The sequence below is a fragment of the Pseudochaenichthys georgianus genome, chromosome 4, assembly GCF_902827115.2.
Source record: "Pseudochaenichthys georgianus chromosome 4, fPseGeo1.2, whole genome shotgun sequence".
Lineage (NCBI taxonomy): Eukaryota > Metazoa > Chordata > Actinopteri > Perciformes > Channichthyidae > Pseudochaenichthys > Pseudochaenichthys georgianus.
Genome location: NC_047506.1, coordinates 2,861,926 through 2,876,312, shown reverse-complemented (window position 1 = coordinate 2,876,312; position 14,387 = coordinate 2,861,926). Strand labels below are relative to the sequence as shown.

Here is a 14,387-nt window from a genome sequence, read left to right as displayed (position 1 = left end):
CCAATCACTGCGAGTCCTCTGAGGATCACAGTAAACATGGTGCACGTAATGCAAAGGCCTTGGTAGGTGATCGTGTTTTAGTCATAATATGTAATGGCATTTTCTAAATTGCAGCTTTAAATAAATAAGACCTGAGTTAAATAAAAACTAGTAATACTCTCTCCATGTTTCAGCACAAGTAAGGCCTTTTTTTTTTTTTTACACAAATGGAAATTCAACTCACTTATACACATTTCTTTTAATAAAAAAAAATGACTACATTCAGAATGAGAGCACAAAAAGGCAATAAAGAGTTTCCCTAGCAACTGTTCGCATGAAAAAAGTGCCCGGTTGTTCTTGTCGCCATGTTTTCTGTGGAACAAGAAGCCTGTAGTGTTCTCTGTTCTCAGCACCGTGAGGAGGAACCGTCCGGACGACAGGATGCACTCCAACTAGAGTCCAAGAGTTTTTATATTTCCTTAAAGTTATCGTATCCGGGTGAAGAGATTTAAAACTGAAACGGATTCCTGAAAAAAGAAAGATGGTAAATTGCTTTTAAACATATAAGGGGGTGTTTGATTAAAGTCATATTTCAGATGTTTTAAAATGGGGTTGGATGAAGACCCCAGTTTACGAAATAAAAGCAGAGTTACAGCACGGAGGATAAGCAATGTGCTGCCGTGGGTGGGGAAAGCAGCAAAATATATTTAGCCACCTAAAAACATACCGCCTACACTGCGAAAACTCGAAATCTTGCCAAGGATATTTGTCTAACATCTAGTCAGAATATGTCTTCACACCTGATATAGAACATAATAACTTCAGAAGTAACACTGCAGTGAGATATCGGGTTTTGTCTTTGGACAATGCGTCATCTTGTTAAGTCCAAAAATCTCCTTTTGAGTTGTATCTCAGATGAAACACATTTTAAATATTATTATTAGAAATGACCAACTAACATCAGAAAACACAACACTTTTGAGCATTTGCGGCTTATACTGTAACAACATTTCCTGTTTCTGGTTAAATATAGATCTGATTTATCTAAATATCCCTTGTTATTTCAAGAAATCTGACCAAGCTAATTTTCACTTTTTCAGATTGGTGTACTTATTTCAAGTGAAAACAGCTTGTTTTCAATATTGTTTAACTTCTTTTTGGAGCAGCATTTTTTCCAGTGTAAAAAGAAAATCTATTTGAGTTGAGATGCACTGCTTCACGCTGAACTCTCTTCAAAGCCACCAGACTGCATCAGAAAAAGAAATGAACCCAAGGGGTAAACTGGTTTCCTGCTGCATCGATTGGTTTGCTTACTGTGTGACAAACACAAAACAACACAGGCCAACTAACCCATTGAGGCAGAAGATGACCAGCAACTTGCGAAGACAAACTCACTGTTTTTGTCAATGGATTTTGGTGTCTTTAAAGGTCACCTATTATGCAAAATGCACTTTATCATGTCTTGTGTGGAAAGAGACTTGTGAAGTTTCAGGAACAAAGATTCTCTCTCTTTTTGATCCATTTCTATAAAAACCTGTCTGAAAACAAGCTGATCAGATTTTGGCCACTTTATGATGTTTTGGCTTGTGTAACCATTAGCCAATCAGCAACCAAGGTAACCCCCCCCCCCACCTTATCACCTGAATCTCCTCCTAGAGCACCATTGTGTTTTTTAAAAAAAAACCAAGCATCTTTCAGAGGGGCGTGGCCAGCAGCAGCAGCTCATTAGCATTTAAAGCTACAGACACAGAATCAGCACTTTTGGAACAGGGCTGAAACAGAGGGGATTATGGGATGCTGCAATGATCTGCTTTGAGACATGCACTGTATATATCGGAGACCTAAAATGTATTGTTGAAAAAGAGAAAAATAGGGGACCTTTAAAGCTTCAGTTCCACATAGAAAAAGAGACTTATGACAGCAACCTCCTCACCTTAGTTGACCTGGTTTTACTGAACACGTTCCAGAAGCGCAGCGTCTCGTCTCCCGCTCCCGTCACGATCGCCTCACCGTCCGGGGACATGGCCTGATATTTACAAAAAGAACAAATCCATATGTTTCAGAAAATACGGCCAGCTTTTCCATTATCATGACCAAACAGCCACGTCATGATTCCCGTCAGATAGAAGACACACACTGACCAGGTAGAGCACTCTGTAGGAGTGTCCTGTGAGTTTGGCGACCTGAGTGAGCGCCGGATATTTCCACACCAAGATCTGATTCTGAGAGTAGCCGTGAGTGCTCACCTGCAGGAAAAACAGGATGATAAAAGTCACCATGAATACGTTCTTAACACTAAAACACGAGATCCTTTTCTCACAGAATATAAACTATATTTTTTCCATGTATTCAATAATATGCTTTCTCTGTGTATTTACAGATATGATATCCTGCAGGGTTTGTTCTGCTGTCAATACATCGTGTGCAAAAGATATAAAACAAAAAGCACCAACACATTTTCAGGGTAAAACATGGCTAAGCCTTTAATCTGCCTCATAAGAGGTTTATAAGAGATTGTAAATGAGGACACAGTACTCCAAACATTTTCTTATTTTTTTACACAAGACAAAGCAATAATTGTCTTTTTAATTGCCACTATTTATTCAAATGTGCGAATGTGTCATGTAGCCTGTGTAATAACAACATATTCAGAACCAGGTCCTGAACCGTGAATATGAATTGTTTCCATCAAATCAGAGAGACGGGGTCACACGGGTTAAAAAAAAAAGTCAGACTGAAGCTTTCTGTTGTGCGTCAGTCAATCCTAGGGATGGGTATCGTTTGAAATGTATCGATTCCGGTTCTGCTTATCGATTCCGGTTCTTATCGATTCCCCGTTTTGATTCCAAAATTGTAAAAGAAAGAGGTCAAACGTTTAGATAACATTTTTTTTGTAATCTTTTAAGCTTTAACTGACATTTTTACAAATTAAAAATATACATGCAATACAAATGTATTGCACAATAGCTGTGCTTTATTTGAACTGAGCTATGCCTGTGGCGAGCTATTAACAGGCATCACACTGTGCCTTGTCTTTTTATTTTTTAGTGTAGTGGAGTCTCACTTCAGAGCGTTTACCGCGACCCATCTTTGTTATGAAGTGACTGAGCTCGTGAACTGTCTACGGGAGGGCGGGGGGAGCCTCGCTGCGGGGCAACTGTGGACCTCTGTCGCCTGTCAGCGCAACTTACATGATGACGTTTAAAAAATGAAGGGTGGTGCCGGCCGTCAGCGTACCGAGCCGGCCGTCAACATCCCGCTGACGACCGGCCGTTCTGTGATTCTCCAGAACACACAGATGGCCAGTCCTCCCTTACCCTGTATTCCACCGGGGCGCCACGGCGCAGACGGACCCGGTGGAATACAGGGTCTACCGCATTTAGGAACCGTTAAGCAGAACCGAAATTGTGTATTTTGTATGGGTACCCGGCATTTTCTTATCGGAACCGAGTTTCGGTTCCCAACCCTAGTCAATCCTCAAATCAAATACAGAGCTCAACCCCAGATCTAATAGAGTGGTGCAGGGATGACGTATTTTGTAGGCCGACCCGGAAGTAAGCTGCGCATGGGTTCCCTAAACAAAAAAGCAACGGGTTTTCTCTATAGGATTTTGTAATATTGTAAAAAATGCACGTTTTGTTCAGCCGGATAATCTCCACATGTCTACCCTACTTATATCATTTTTCAATCATACATCTAATCGCCAGAAGCAAAAATGCTAACGTTATGCTACAAAGCAGGGCCATTCAACTAACATTCAATGAGGTCCAGTTAGAGAAATGCAAAGGTCCGGAACATCAAACATGTCTAACTTGCTTTATGAATTAGTGTGATATATATATTGAAGTAGCCTGCAGCTTTATCAACGTCTGCAATCAACAACTGACTGTCAATCAAATAAAGAAAGTACAATTCATAAACAACATTATTTATTGTCAATTAACATTGAACTATACAGATATACAGTAAATACTGTGGATATGTGTAATCTTGTGTAATGTGTTCCTCTCGCAGCATTTAAAAATAAAATAGAGAAAATAAATAAAATAGTTTTTGAAAATATGTGACCCGAGATAACAAACTGTCCTTCACTGCAAACATCGCTGCTACAACCCGCTGCTGCAGATACACGCTTTACAACATCAGGAGGATGCGTCCCCAGCTGACCCAGAAAGCCACGCAGGTTCTGGTCCAGGCTCTCGTCACCTCACGCCTAGACTACTGCAACTCCCTCCTGGCTGGTCTACCTGCATGTGCCATCCGACCTCTGCAGCTCATCCAGAATGCAGCGGCTCGCCTGGTCTTCAACCTTCCTAAATTCTCCCACACCACTCCGCTCCTCCGCTCCCTCCACTGGCTTCCGGTAACTGCTAGAATCCACTTAAAGACACTGGTACCTGCATACCATGCTGCAAATGGATCTGGCCCTTCCTACATCCAGGACATGGTTAAACCGTACACCCCAGCACGTGCTCTACGCTCTGCATCAGCCAAACGGCTCGCTGCACCCTCACTGCGAAGGGGACCCAAGTTCCCATCAGCAGAAACACGTGGGTTTGCTATCCTGGCTCCAAGATGGTGGAATGAGCTCCCATTGACATCAGGACAGCAGAAAGCTTACACACCTTCCGGCGCAGACTGAAAACTCATCTCTTTCGACTCCACTTCGAGCGATAGAATTACTAACAAACAACTGCTAACAAAGCACTTATATAGTAATAAAGGACTGGCTTATCTAAAGCCAGTTGAGTAGCACTTGAAATGCTTGGCTCTATGAAACCTGATATACTTTATGATTCTGTTTTCTTTAAGTTTGTGTCTTCTTGGTCGAACGCACTTATTGTAAGTCGCTTTGGATTAAAGCGTCAGCTAAATGCAATGTAATGTAATGTGCATCTTAAAAGTGTTTAATTTTAGATAAATAAAATAAAATAAAGTGTAGCAGCAGCTTGAGTTTCCCTTTTTCTTTGTTAACCGTTTCACATCATGACTTAACTGTTTCAGACGATTATAGAACAATATCAGTCTTTACACATCATAACAATTTAACAGTTTTAAAGTTTCTCTTTCTTTCCCTCTTATATCACAGTCCCTCACTCACTTTTTTTTAATTCAGTGTGAGAATTGAGCTAGAGCTTGTTCTGCCAGGAGTTTGTAAATCTGGGCTGAAATGGTGTCAGAGCCATTCTCATACACATGCAGGTGCTCATTGGTTAGCCTGGGTTAGCTCATTGGTTAGCCTGGGTTAGCTCATTGGTTAGCCTGGGTTAGCTCATTGGTTAGCCTGGGTTAGCTCATTGGTTAGCCTGGGTTAGCTCATTGGTTAGCCTCGGTTAGCTCATTGGTTAGCCTCGGTTAGCTCATTGGTTAGCCTCGGTTAGCTCATTGGTTAGCCTGGGTTAGCTCATTGGTTAGCCTCGGTTAGCTCATTGGTTAGCCTCGGTTAGCTCATTGGTTAGCCTCGGTTAGCTCATTGGTTAGCCTCGGTTAGCTCATTGGTTAGCCTCGGTTAGCTCAGTGGTTAGCCTCGGTTAGCTCATTGGTTAGCCTCGGTTAGCTCATTGGTTAGCCTCGGTTAGCTCATTGGTTAGCCTCGGTTAGCCTGCCCTGGAACCATATTTAGTTTTAATTTTGATCCTGCTGGACTGATCATATCGGGCTCTGAGACTGCTTATTTGTTGTGACCTCAGTTCTGACTTGAGAGGGAATGTTTGGTCAAACACTTTGTGTTTTGTCTCATATTGGCGTGTTGGCACTTTTAATGAGCGCCACGGTCTCTGAATGAGACACACTGGCTCTGTGCTCCCAGTGGGCAGGATGAACACGAATGAGTCCACTCAGGGTTCAAAGCTCTGTTCTCACTTTCCTCTTTCCTCTTCTTGGAGAGCGCCATGTGTCATTATGTGTCTCTCCCTGTCTGCCGCTAACACGCCTGTTCACTCTCCTCTCCGCTTCTCTCCCTGTATCGCTAACTCTTCTCTTCACTCACTCTCCTCTCCGCTTCTCTCTGCCGCACTCTCATCTCTTCTTCTGTGTTTCTCTCCCTGTATCGCTCACTCGTCTCTTTCGCCCCCTGTCGGCGGCGGTTAAAATAGAATCGCCCCGTCAAAATTGAAATCCCCAATCAATGTAATGATTATAGGTCCGGGTCCGTATAGGTCGGCGTCTGGGTCCGGACCGCGGTCTGCCCCTGCTATAAAGGAACTACAGCCGAGTCCAGCAGCACGACTTCAACGTCACGCCAACTTAAGATCCATATTCAAAACTACAGATTCTAAATGGTACAAGTTGAAGCGTTTGTTTGAACAGTCTGCAGGAGGCAGGGACTTGCTTTCAAACAGAACAGAAACTAACTCAGAGGAGTATTGACGTGTTCGGCGTAATGACGTACAACGGCCTCGACAACTTCTGTAGTCCTATTCAGCCACTTGTTAATAACCATCGTTTTTCAGACACGTAAACTCTTCAGAAATCCCCAGTGGGGTCTCTGCTGATGGATTTAATGTTGTAGAACAAAACGTGATCCGTCTCTTAAATGTGTCTCAACCACAGACCTTAGTTCCAGATATTCTCCTAAACCGAATGGAGAGATCCCATTGGCTCTGAGACGAGGGAACAGGAAGTGGTGAAATGCTAACTCACTTCCGGGTTTTAGGACTCGTCACTGTCTGTTAGAGGGTCTTGAGCATGTTAAATGTCTGTTTCCTTGTACCCTGTCTTATCTATTTGTCCTTGTTGATGCTGCACATGGAGCTGCTGTGATGCAGGAAACACTGCAGACCTGATCTGACACTAAAGTATTATCATATCCTATGGTATTACAGTGTAGTGAGTGCATGGGGGGTCCCTCACCAGCTCGTTGGCGTGCTTGGACCAGGCCAGGTTGCAGACCTGAGAGCTGGTGTCCATGCACTGCAGCGGCTGGGAGGTCAGCGTGTTCCAGAAGCGGATGCAGCGGTCGGCGGTGCCCCCCCCGGAGGCCAGCAGCCCGTGCTGGTGGGGCGACCAGGCGATGGCCTTCACTGCAGCCAGGTGGTCCGTGTAGGTCTGCACCGGGCTCAGGGACGAGTGGTTCCACACCAGCAGCTGAGTTAACACAACACAAATAAAGCTTTATTTATACAGCACCTTCATAAACGGACTGCAGCGCTTCACATACAAACAGACAAGTAGGGATCCACGGATTTTAAAAAAGTCCGCCGATGTCGATACCGATGTTTTACTGTATGAACTGTAATAGTAGCATTATCAATCAAAGTGTATTTATAGAGCCCAATATCACACATTTTACATTTGTCTCAGTGGGCTTTACAGTTTGTAGAGAATATTGAAAACGACACCCTCTGTCCTTAGACCCTCTGTCCTTAGACCAGTGGTTCCCAAACGGTGTGCCGCGGCACACTGGTGTGCCGTGAGTCAAGTCCGGGTGTGCAGTGGGATTTTGTGACAACCATACGTTATTATTGCAATATACAACTACACAAAAATAATTATTTTTTAATTTACTATATCAGTACTTTGTAGGTTTATATGTACGTAATCTGCGCGACTTGCGCGTCCACATCTCCACGTGCAGTGCTGCATACACATGGATGAGTCAGCGATAACTCTCGAGGGGTGGAGGTATGCCCATTATTTTGAGTTCATCCGAAGAATAGACAGGAATGTGACGGTGAGGTGCAAACTGTGTCCAGGCCAGAAGCTGTTATCCACTGCTGTAAACACCACGTCAAACCTCAACAAGCACCTGCAAAGAAAACATGCTAAGGTGGAGCTACCGCACACGCTATTTGTTGTTTGTTTATATCACAGTCTGTTCTTCTTCTCTGTCTTCCGGTTGTTGCCTGTTTTGAATGACGAATACACACTACCGCCGCCTGCTGGTAAGGAGAGTTATTGCCACTCACGCATGCGCAGTTCGTACGTGCTCGGCTGAAGTCTTTGCGGTGTCTGGTTCCAGTGCAACACATGGCCAACACGCAGGAGAACACGCCGACGCAACAGCGTGAGCAGAGATAGACTGCGCAAAATATACAGATAGCAGGAGACAGAGGACAGCCACGGTCAGATAGGAAAACATTCAGGATCTGGATTAGTTTTACGCGATAATGGAAACTGAACTAAAGAGAACATTTGAAACTTTAGCAGTCTGCGTGATCTGCCTGCAGGGAGGGGCGGGCCGGCCCTGCGAGTAAAGTAACGAGTAAAGTAACGAGTTACTTTATGTAGAGAGTAACGAAGTAGTGTAATATATTACTTTTTTAAAGTAATATGTAATATATTACTTTTTTTTAGTAACGACCCCATCTCTGCTGAAATGTTACATTTATAATTTGTAGTTCAGGACCATGGACAATGCAGCTTCCTTGCATTTACAGTTATCTGTGCTGAATTTCCTTTGTCTCATTTTTAATGTTGTGACCTGTCTGGTTTAAATGAGTGTGTTGCTGCTTTGATGAAGCCTAATTTGATAACGTTTCAAATTAATTTCTGAAATATTTCGTTAATAAATATTTCATGAGTAATATAGTTGTCTTTGTCACATTTTATTTGGCATTAGTAAATAATTATGCACATTTACAGATATTTTACATGATATGAGTGATAACACGTGCTATAAGGGCTATTTTGCACAATAGGTGTGCCTTGAGATTTTTACTTGTCCTTTGGTGTGCCTTGGGCACAAAAAGTTTGGGAACCACTGCCTTAGACCCTCTGTCCTTAGACCCTCTGTCCTTAGACCCTCTGTCCTTAGACCCTCTGTCCTTAGACCCTCACATCGTACAAGGAAACACTTCCAGAGAAAACCCACAGTTTAAAGGGAACATGGAGAAACCTCAGGGAGAGCAACAGAGGAGGGATCCCTCTCCCAGGACGGACAGACGTGCAATAGATGCCGTGTGTAAATTGAAAAGATAATACATTTGCAACATAGGTAGTCCAAATGTTTGGAAATGCATCTGTCTGTACTAAGAAGATGAATCCACGAGGATGCCGACAATCCTGTGGGAGCCATCAGGGCGAGCATAATGCAGACTAGGGCAGCCTATCCCTTTACGGGAGAGAGGGTATGGCGCCTGCATGTGTAGAGTGAGCGAAAGAGAAGATTCAAGGCTCAATTGTCGTGTGCACCGTAGCTACAGTGAAGATATGGCAATGAAAAAGTTAGGTCACAGGCTCCTCCAGCAGTGCAACATGAATACAGGACATAAAACAAATAAAAACAGATCAAATAGTGCAAGGGAAATGTTTTGAGATGTGCAAAAATGTAAATACAAATTAAATAGAATTAGTGCAAGAAGAGTCTATAAGAAGTTGAGAAATCGTGGTTTCTGGAAGTTGATGGAAAGTTAAGCAGCAAGATTACAAAGCCATCTCTTTTATTTCTTGGTAGGTTGTTAGTGTAGTAAATAAAAGCCAATACACTAAGATGGAGATTAAGAACAACAACTGGGCTTTAAATAGAATATTATTTGTCTTGTTTTATTTAAGTCCAGTGTTTATTGATCTCTTTTGTTTTGCTCACGAAGAGGGTTTTTGTATTTTCATGTTTTATTATGAAGCACATTTGTGTTAACTTCAGTGTCGGTTGGTTTTTTCTGAATCAGAAGACTTTATTTGTCCCGGGCAATTGGGTTTTGTGACGGAGGCTCCAGGAACTTTAGAGCAAGTTAAAGTATAAAACAGAACAAAATCATTGATGTAAACACAAGAAGTTATAGTAAAAAAATCCAAGAAGTTTAGAGCAAACATTTAAACACAAGAACTTATAGTTTTCAAACTTCCAGAAGACCTGAGGTCTTCGCCAACGCCGAGCTCTTTGAAGTCGAGGCTAAAAACCTGCTTACCCAGAAGCCTTTTAACTTCTTTTAGCACCTACCGTATTTATAATGTTGTTTTTAAACTATTCTGCATCTCTTGTATGCTTTCCATGTTTTTCCATTATGTTTATTTATCGTGTTCCTTTCTGTTGTCTTAGTATTAAGTGTTTACTGATGATGTAAAGCACTCTAAAAATGCCTCTGTGTCTGAAAATGTATAAAATAAACGTATCTTACCTTATAGTAAAAATGTCCTACAATATAAAACATACATTACAGTTTTCATTAGTAAATAGTTGAGTGGACGGTACCTTGTTGTCGTTGCCCCCCGATGCGAGCAGCTGATGGTCGGTGCTCCACTTTAAGCCGCACACTTCCTGTCTGTGACCCTGCAGACGGCGCTCTGACTGCAGGGGGGGGGTCCGCATGTCTCTCTGCAGGATCATACGGTCACGGCTTCCCGAAGACAACTGGTCTGCGTTCCAGGCTAACGCTCCTGCACACAGAGGGAAAGCTGCATTAACGAAGGCCCCGCATGACCTTTGACCCCAGAAACATCTTCACACCTCTACTTCTTGACCCCTGCCACCTTAAATCTGAGGCAAGATGTGAGTTTTGTTCAGGAAGGTTCCTGAACGCCCCCGAAGTGTCAGCCATGATTAGAGCTGGTCTGATTCTCTAAGGGTGATAGGAAAGGGAGCTTCAATGCTTCCTTTATTATCTCCTTTAGGACACACTTGACAATCCTTTTGCGAAGGGAAAGGACATAATGCTGTCCCACAATTCTTTCTGCAAACATTTAAGTCAGGACAACAGTCGGTGGTTCACAGAAACAACTGATCGTGACAGAGGATTGTGAATCATGTGTTACGCTTAGGGTTGGGAACCGAAACTGGGTTCCAGACGAGAACCGATAAGGAAATGCCTTTGTACCCATACGACATTTTGGTTTCTGCGTAACGGTTCCTAAACGTGGTAGACCCTGTATTCCACCGGGCCCGTCTGAACCCGCGGTGACCCGGGGTAACTGTGCAAGTTCATAGCTCAGTTAAAATAAAGTACAGCTTTTGTATTGCATGTATATTTTTGATTTGTAAAAATGTCAGTTAAAGCTTAAAAGAATAAAGATATTTTTGTTATCTAGACGTTTGACCTCTTTCTTTTACAATTTTGGAATCGAAACGGGGAATCGATAAGAACCCGAATCGATAAGAAGCGGAATCGATAAGAACCCGAATCGATTCATTTCAAACGATCATCCCTAGTTACGCTGCTTATTGATCATTTCACAACTGGGCTGTGTTCAAGTCCCAGCAAGACCAAGTGCTACCGAGGTGTCCCTGAGCAAGGCACCGTTCCCCACACTGCTCCCCGGGCGCCGTTCAAAATGGCTGCACACTGCTCCCAACACTAGGATGGGTCAAATGCAGAGAAACAATTTCCCCACGAGGGATTAATAAAAGTCCATCTTATCTTATCTTAACTTGTGTTTTAAACTTTGTGCTAATTTGAGATGAATAAAGTATATCTAATCTTATAAAGTAAAAACAAAGACTCTCACTCACCGACTCTCGCCGTGTGTCCTTCCAGGGCGAAGAGTTTCTTCCCAGCGCCGGCGTCCCAGATCTGAACGAAGCCTTTGTGAGTGCCCACCGCCACCAGGTTCCCCTGAAACAGGAAAATACACGAAGTCATGTGACCGTGCTGAAGTTCCTTTACGGCTCAACGTTAGCCGCCTTTAGCTTAGCGGTTCCTTTACAGCCTACCGTTAGCTTTTCACTTCAGAAATCATAAAGTGGTGTTAATAGTATACGTGCAGATTATCCGGCTGAATTAAACGTGTAAGAATCATAAACGATAATTTTTCTGCAATAATCCAAACCACATGGAGAAATCCCATTAACTAGGGAGATGCTGCCTTCAGGCTCCAACACAGAAATACGACATCACAGCACCACTATACAATTCATTCATTTACTCACCCTCTCGGACCAGCCAACGGACGTGACCGAGTCTCCCTCCACCGACAGATCACACAACCGTGTTACCTGAAGAAAAGACATATCAACCAGTGATTCACTTATTCATGCTGTCAATGACACACACACACACACACACACACCACACACACACACACACACACACACACACACACACACACACACACACACACACACACACACAGCACCTGGCTGGTGCAGGCGCTCCACAGGTACACGCAGGTCCCCAGCCCCACGCTGAGCACGTTCAGAGACGACCAGTCCACCAGGTTCAGGTAGAAGTCGTCCTGCAGCTCCGGAGCGTCCAGGACTTTAAACGGGATCTTTGAGATCTTTCGAGTTGGCTTCCTCGGCGAACGCAGCAGCTTCTGACTTCAGCGGGAGACCAGAGCGACATACGTGAGGCCAACATGTAAATGTGCAGGTTATTTTGACGATGCACAGATTGCTATTTCCTAGGGCAATGTTTGTATCTTTCCAAGAACTGTAATCGATGCGGCACACACACACACAAAATGCAGTTCTCTCAGTTCACGGAGAATACGATACGATAATATCTTATTATCAGAAACAGCACGAAGTGGTTCTGGCCCCGCAGCAGCTGCAACCTCATTGGTCCATTGTTAGATTCTTTGTGTGCAGATCGACTATAACATATCTAAACAACTCAAACGTGTGCTTTACCTTTTGTTGCTGACAGGCGATAGGGAGTAGGGGAGATGTTGGTGCTGTCGTCCGGTGAAGACCTCTTGGTGTTTAGTGAATACTACACCACACACACACACACACACACACACACACACACACACACACACACACCACACACACACACCACACACACACACACACAACACACACACACACACACACACACACACACACCACACACACACACACACACACACACACACACACACACACACACACACACACACACACACACACACACACACACACACCATTATTTCTCGGCACACACACTGAATAGTAACATTCTTCTATTTGATCATGCTTTTTTAAAGGACTCCAGAAAGCATTTTGTACGGTATGTTTATATTCTTTGATCACATAATAATAAGGAGGATGTCCCTACATTAAAGAGACTTCTCTTCTGGGGGTTGACGGCTGCAGTCGCCTGTCTTCGGTCTGAGGGTCCTGGATCTTCTCTATTCCCGCCCCCAGCAGCTCGTTCTTCAGCAGAGCAGAGTAGGCCAGCCCGTCTGCTGCACCGCACCATAACACACACACACACGCGCACACACACATATGAAACACACACACACACACACACATATATGAAACACAAGAACACAAACACTGTGTGCACATAAGGTAGAAATAGACTTTAGTTAGAAATATATAACTCGTCACCGGCTTGAGTTTCAATACTCGGTACACATGTATTTATCATCCTTGCAAGGATGGAAGTAGTCATCACATACAGAGCTGCATGGGACAAATAGTTCCCTGAATAGTGTCCTTCACATGCCTTAAATACAAGAGAGGGTGTTATTCAGTCACAAGATACATGTATATACCGGTTCAAAGCAGTATTCAATGTTTAGTTCAGATTAGCTCCACCTCAGAAATGAGCATGCTTGTCATACGTCTCTCTCCATAGAGGCTGAAGCATCATGTTAATCACATAGCTATCACATGCCTCAAACAGTCCGGATGCTCTTCTAGGCAATCAGACAGACAGCTACAGCTGGGATGCCTTTGTTGAGTACAGTATTTTCCCAACAACTTTCATTTACCTTTGATGTTGTCTGAGGACGCATCCTTTGTTTTTCTGTTCTGAGTCGGTGACTTCTCATTTTCCTAAGAGTCACAAAGATACCGTCGTTAATGTGAGAAAAACTCAAAAGTTCTCCATCATGCAGACCACACACACACCACACACACACACACACACACACACACCACACACACACACACACACACACCACACACACACACACACACACACACACACACACAACACACACACACACACCACACACACACACACACACACCACACACACACACACACACACACACACACACACACACACACACACACACACACACACACACACACACACACACACACACACACACACACACACACACACACACACACACACACACACACACACCACACACCTTTCCGAGAGCCGTTCAAAAGAATAGTTTTTTTGGCTTTGATTATTTATTGACCCTGCTTTAAATGATATTTCGGCTTTATCATTGCCTAGGTTTTTGTTGAAGTGCATCCAAATGCTGCTGCGTTTCACGTTTGCAAATGTTTTCACATTCTACCTGTACCACTTCGTTCGTACCAAAGAGCCGTTCAGAAGAATCGGATCGTTTGAGAACGTAACATCACGACTGCTTACATTGATTCTGTGGAAGTTGATGTTCCAGTTGGCCCCCGCTCTGGTGGGAATGAATCTGTCTCCCAGTTTGCTGGGTGAAGACAACGGGGAGCCGCTGGGAGTCCGGCTGGGCAGACTCTGGGCCAGTTTCTGCAACAACAACAAATAAATGCGTTCATCTTTGAATGAATTAAGTACGTTCGGTCACTTTTCTGATCTCATTTATAA

At 43.6% G+C, this 14,387-nt stretch overlaps 1 protein-coding gene across 1 annotated transcript in view; it reads right to left on the bottom strand.

Annotated features, from left to right (window-relative positions):
• Positions 1–219: 219 nt before the first annotated feature.
• Positions 220–14,387, bottom strand: part of LOC117445495 (fizzy-related protein homolog) — a 15,953-nt gene continuing 1,785 nt past the window's right edge. The window contains 14 exon segments of the mRNA XM_034081219.2: positions 220–506; positions 1,913–2,005; positions 2,121–2,225; positions 6,832–7,065; positions 10,112–10,296; positions 11,366–11,468; positions 11,783–11,848; positions 11,989–12,172; positions 12,485–12,518; positions 12,521–12,566; positions 12,894–12,913; positions 12,916–13,023; positions 13,558–13,621; positions 14,181–14,365. Coding sequence (XP_033937110.2) covers positions 465–506; positions 1,913–2,005; positions 2,121–2,225; positions 6,832–7,065; positions 10,112–10,296; positions 11,366–11,468; positions 11,783–11,848; positions 11,989–12,172; positions 12,485–12,518; positions 12,521–12,566; positions 12,894–12,913; positions 12,916–13,023; positions 13,558–13,621; positions 14,181–14,365 — 1,469 coding nt within the window. The 3' untranslated portion in view covers positions 220–464.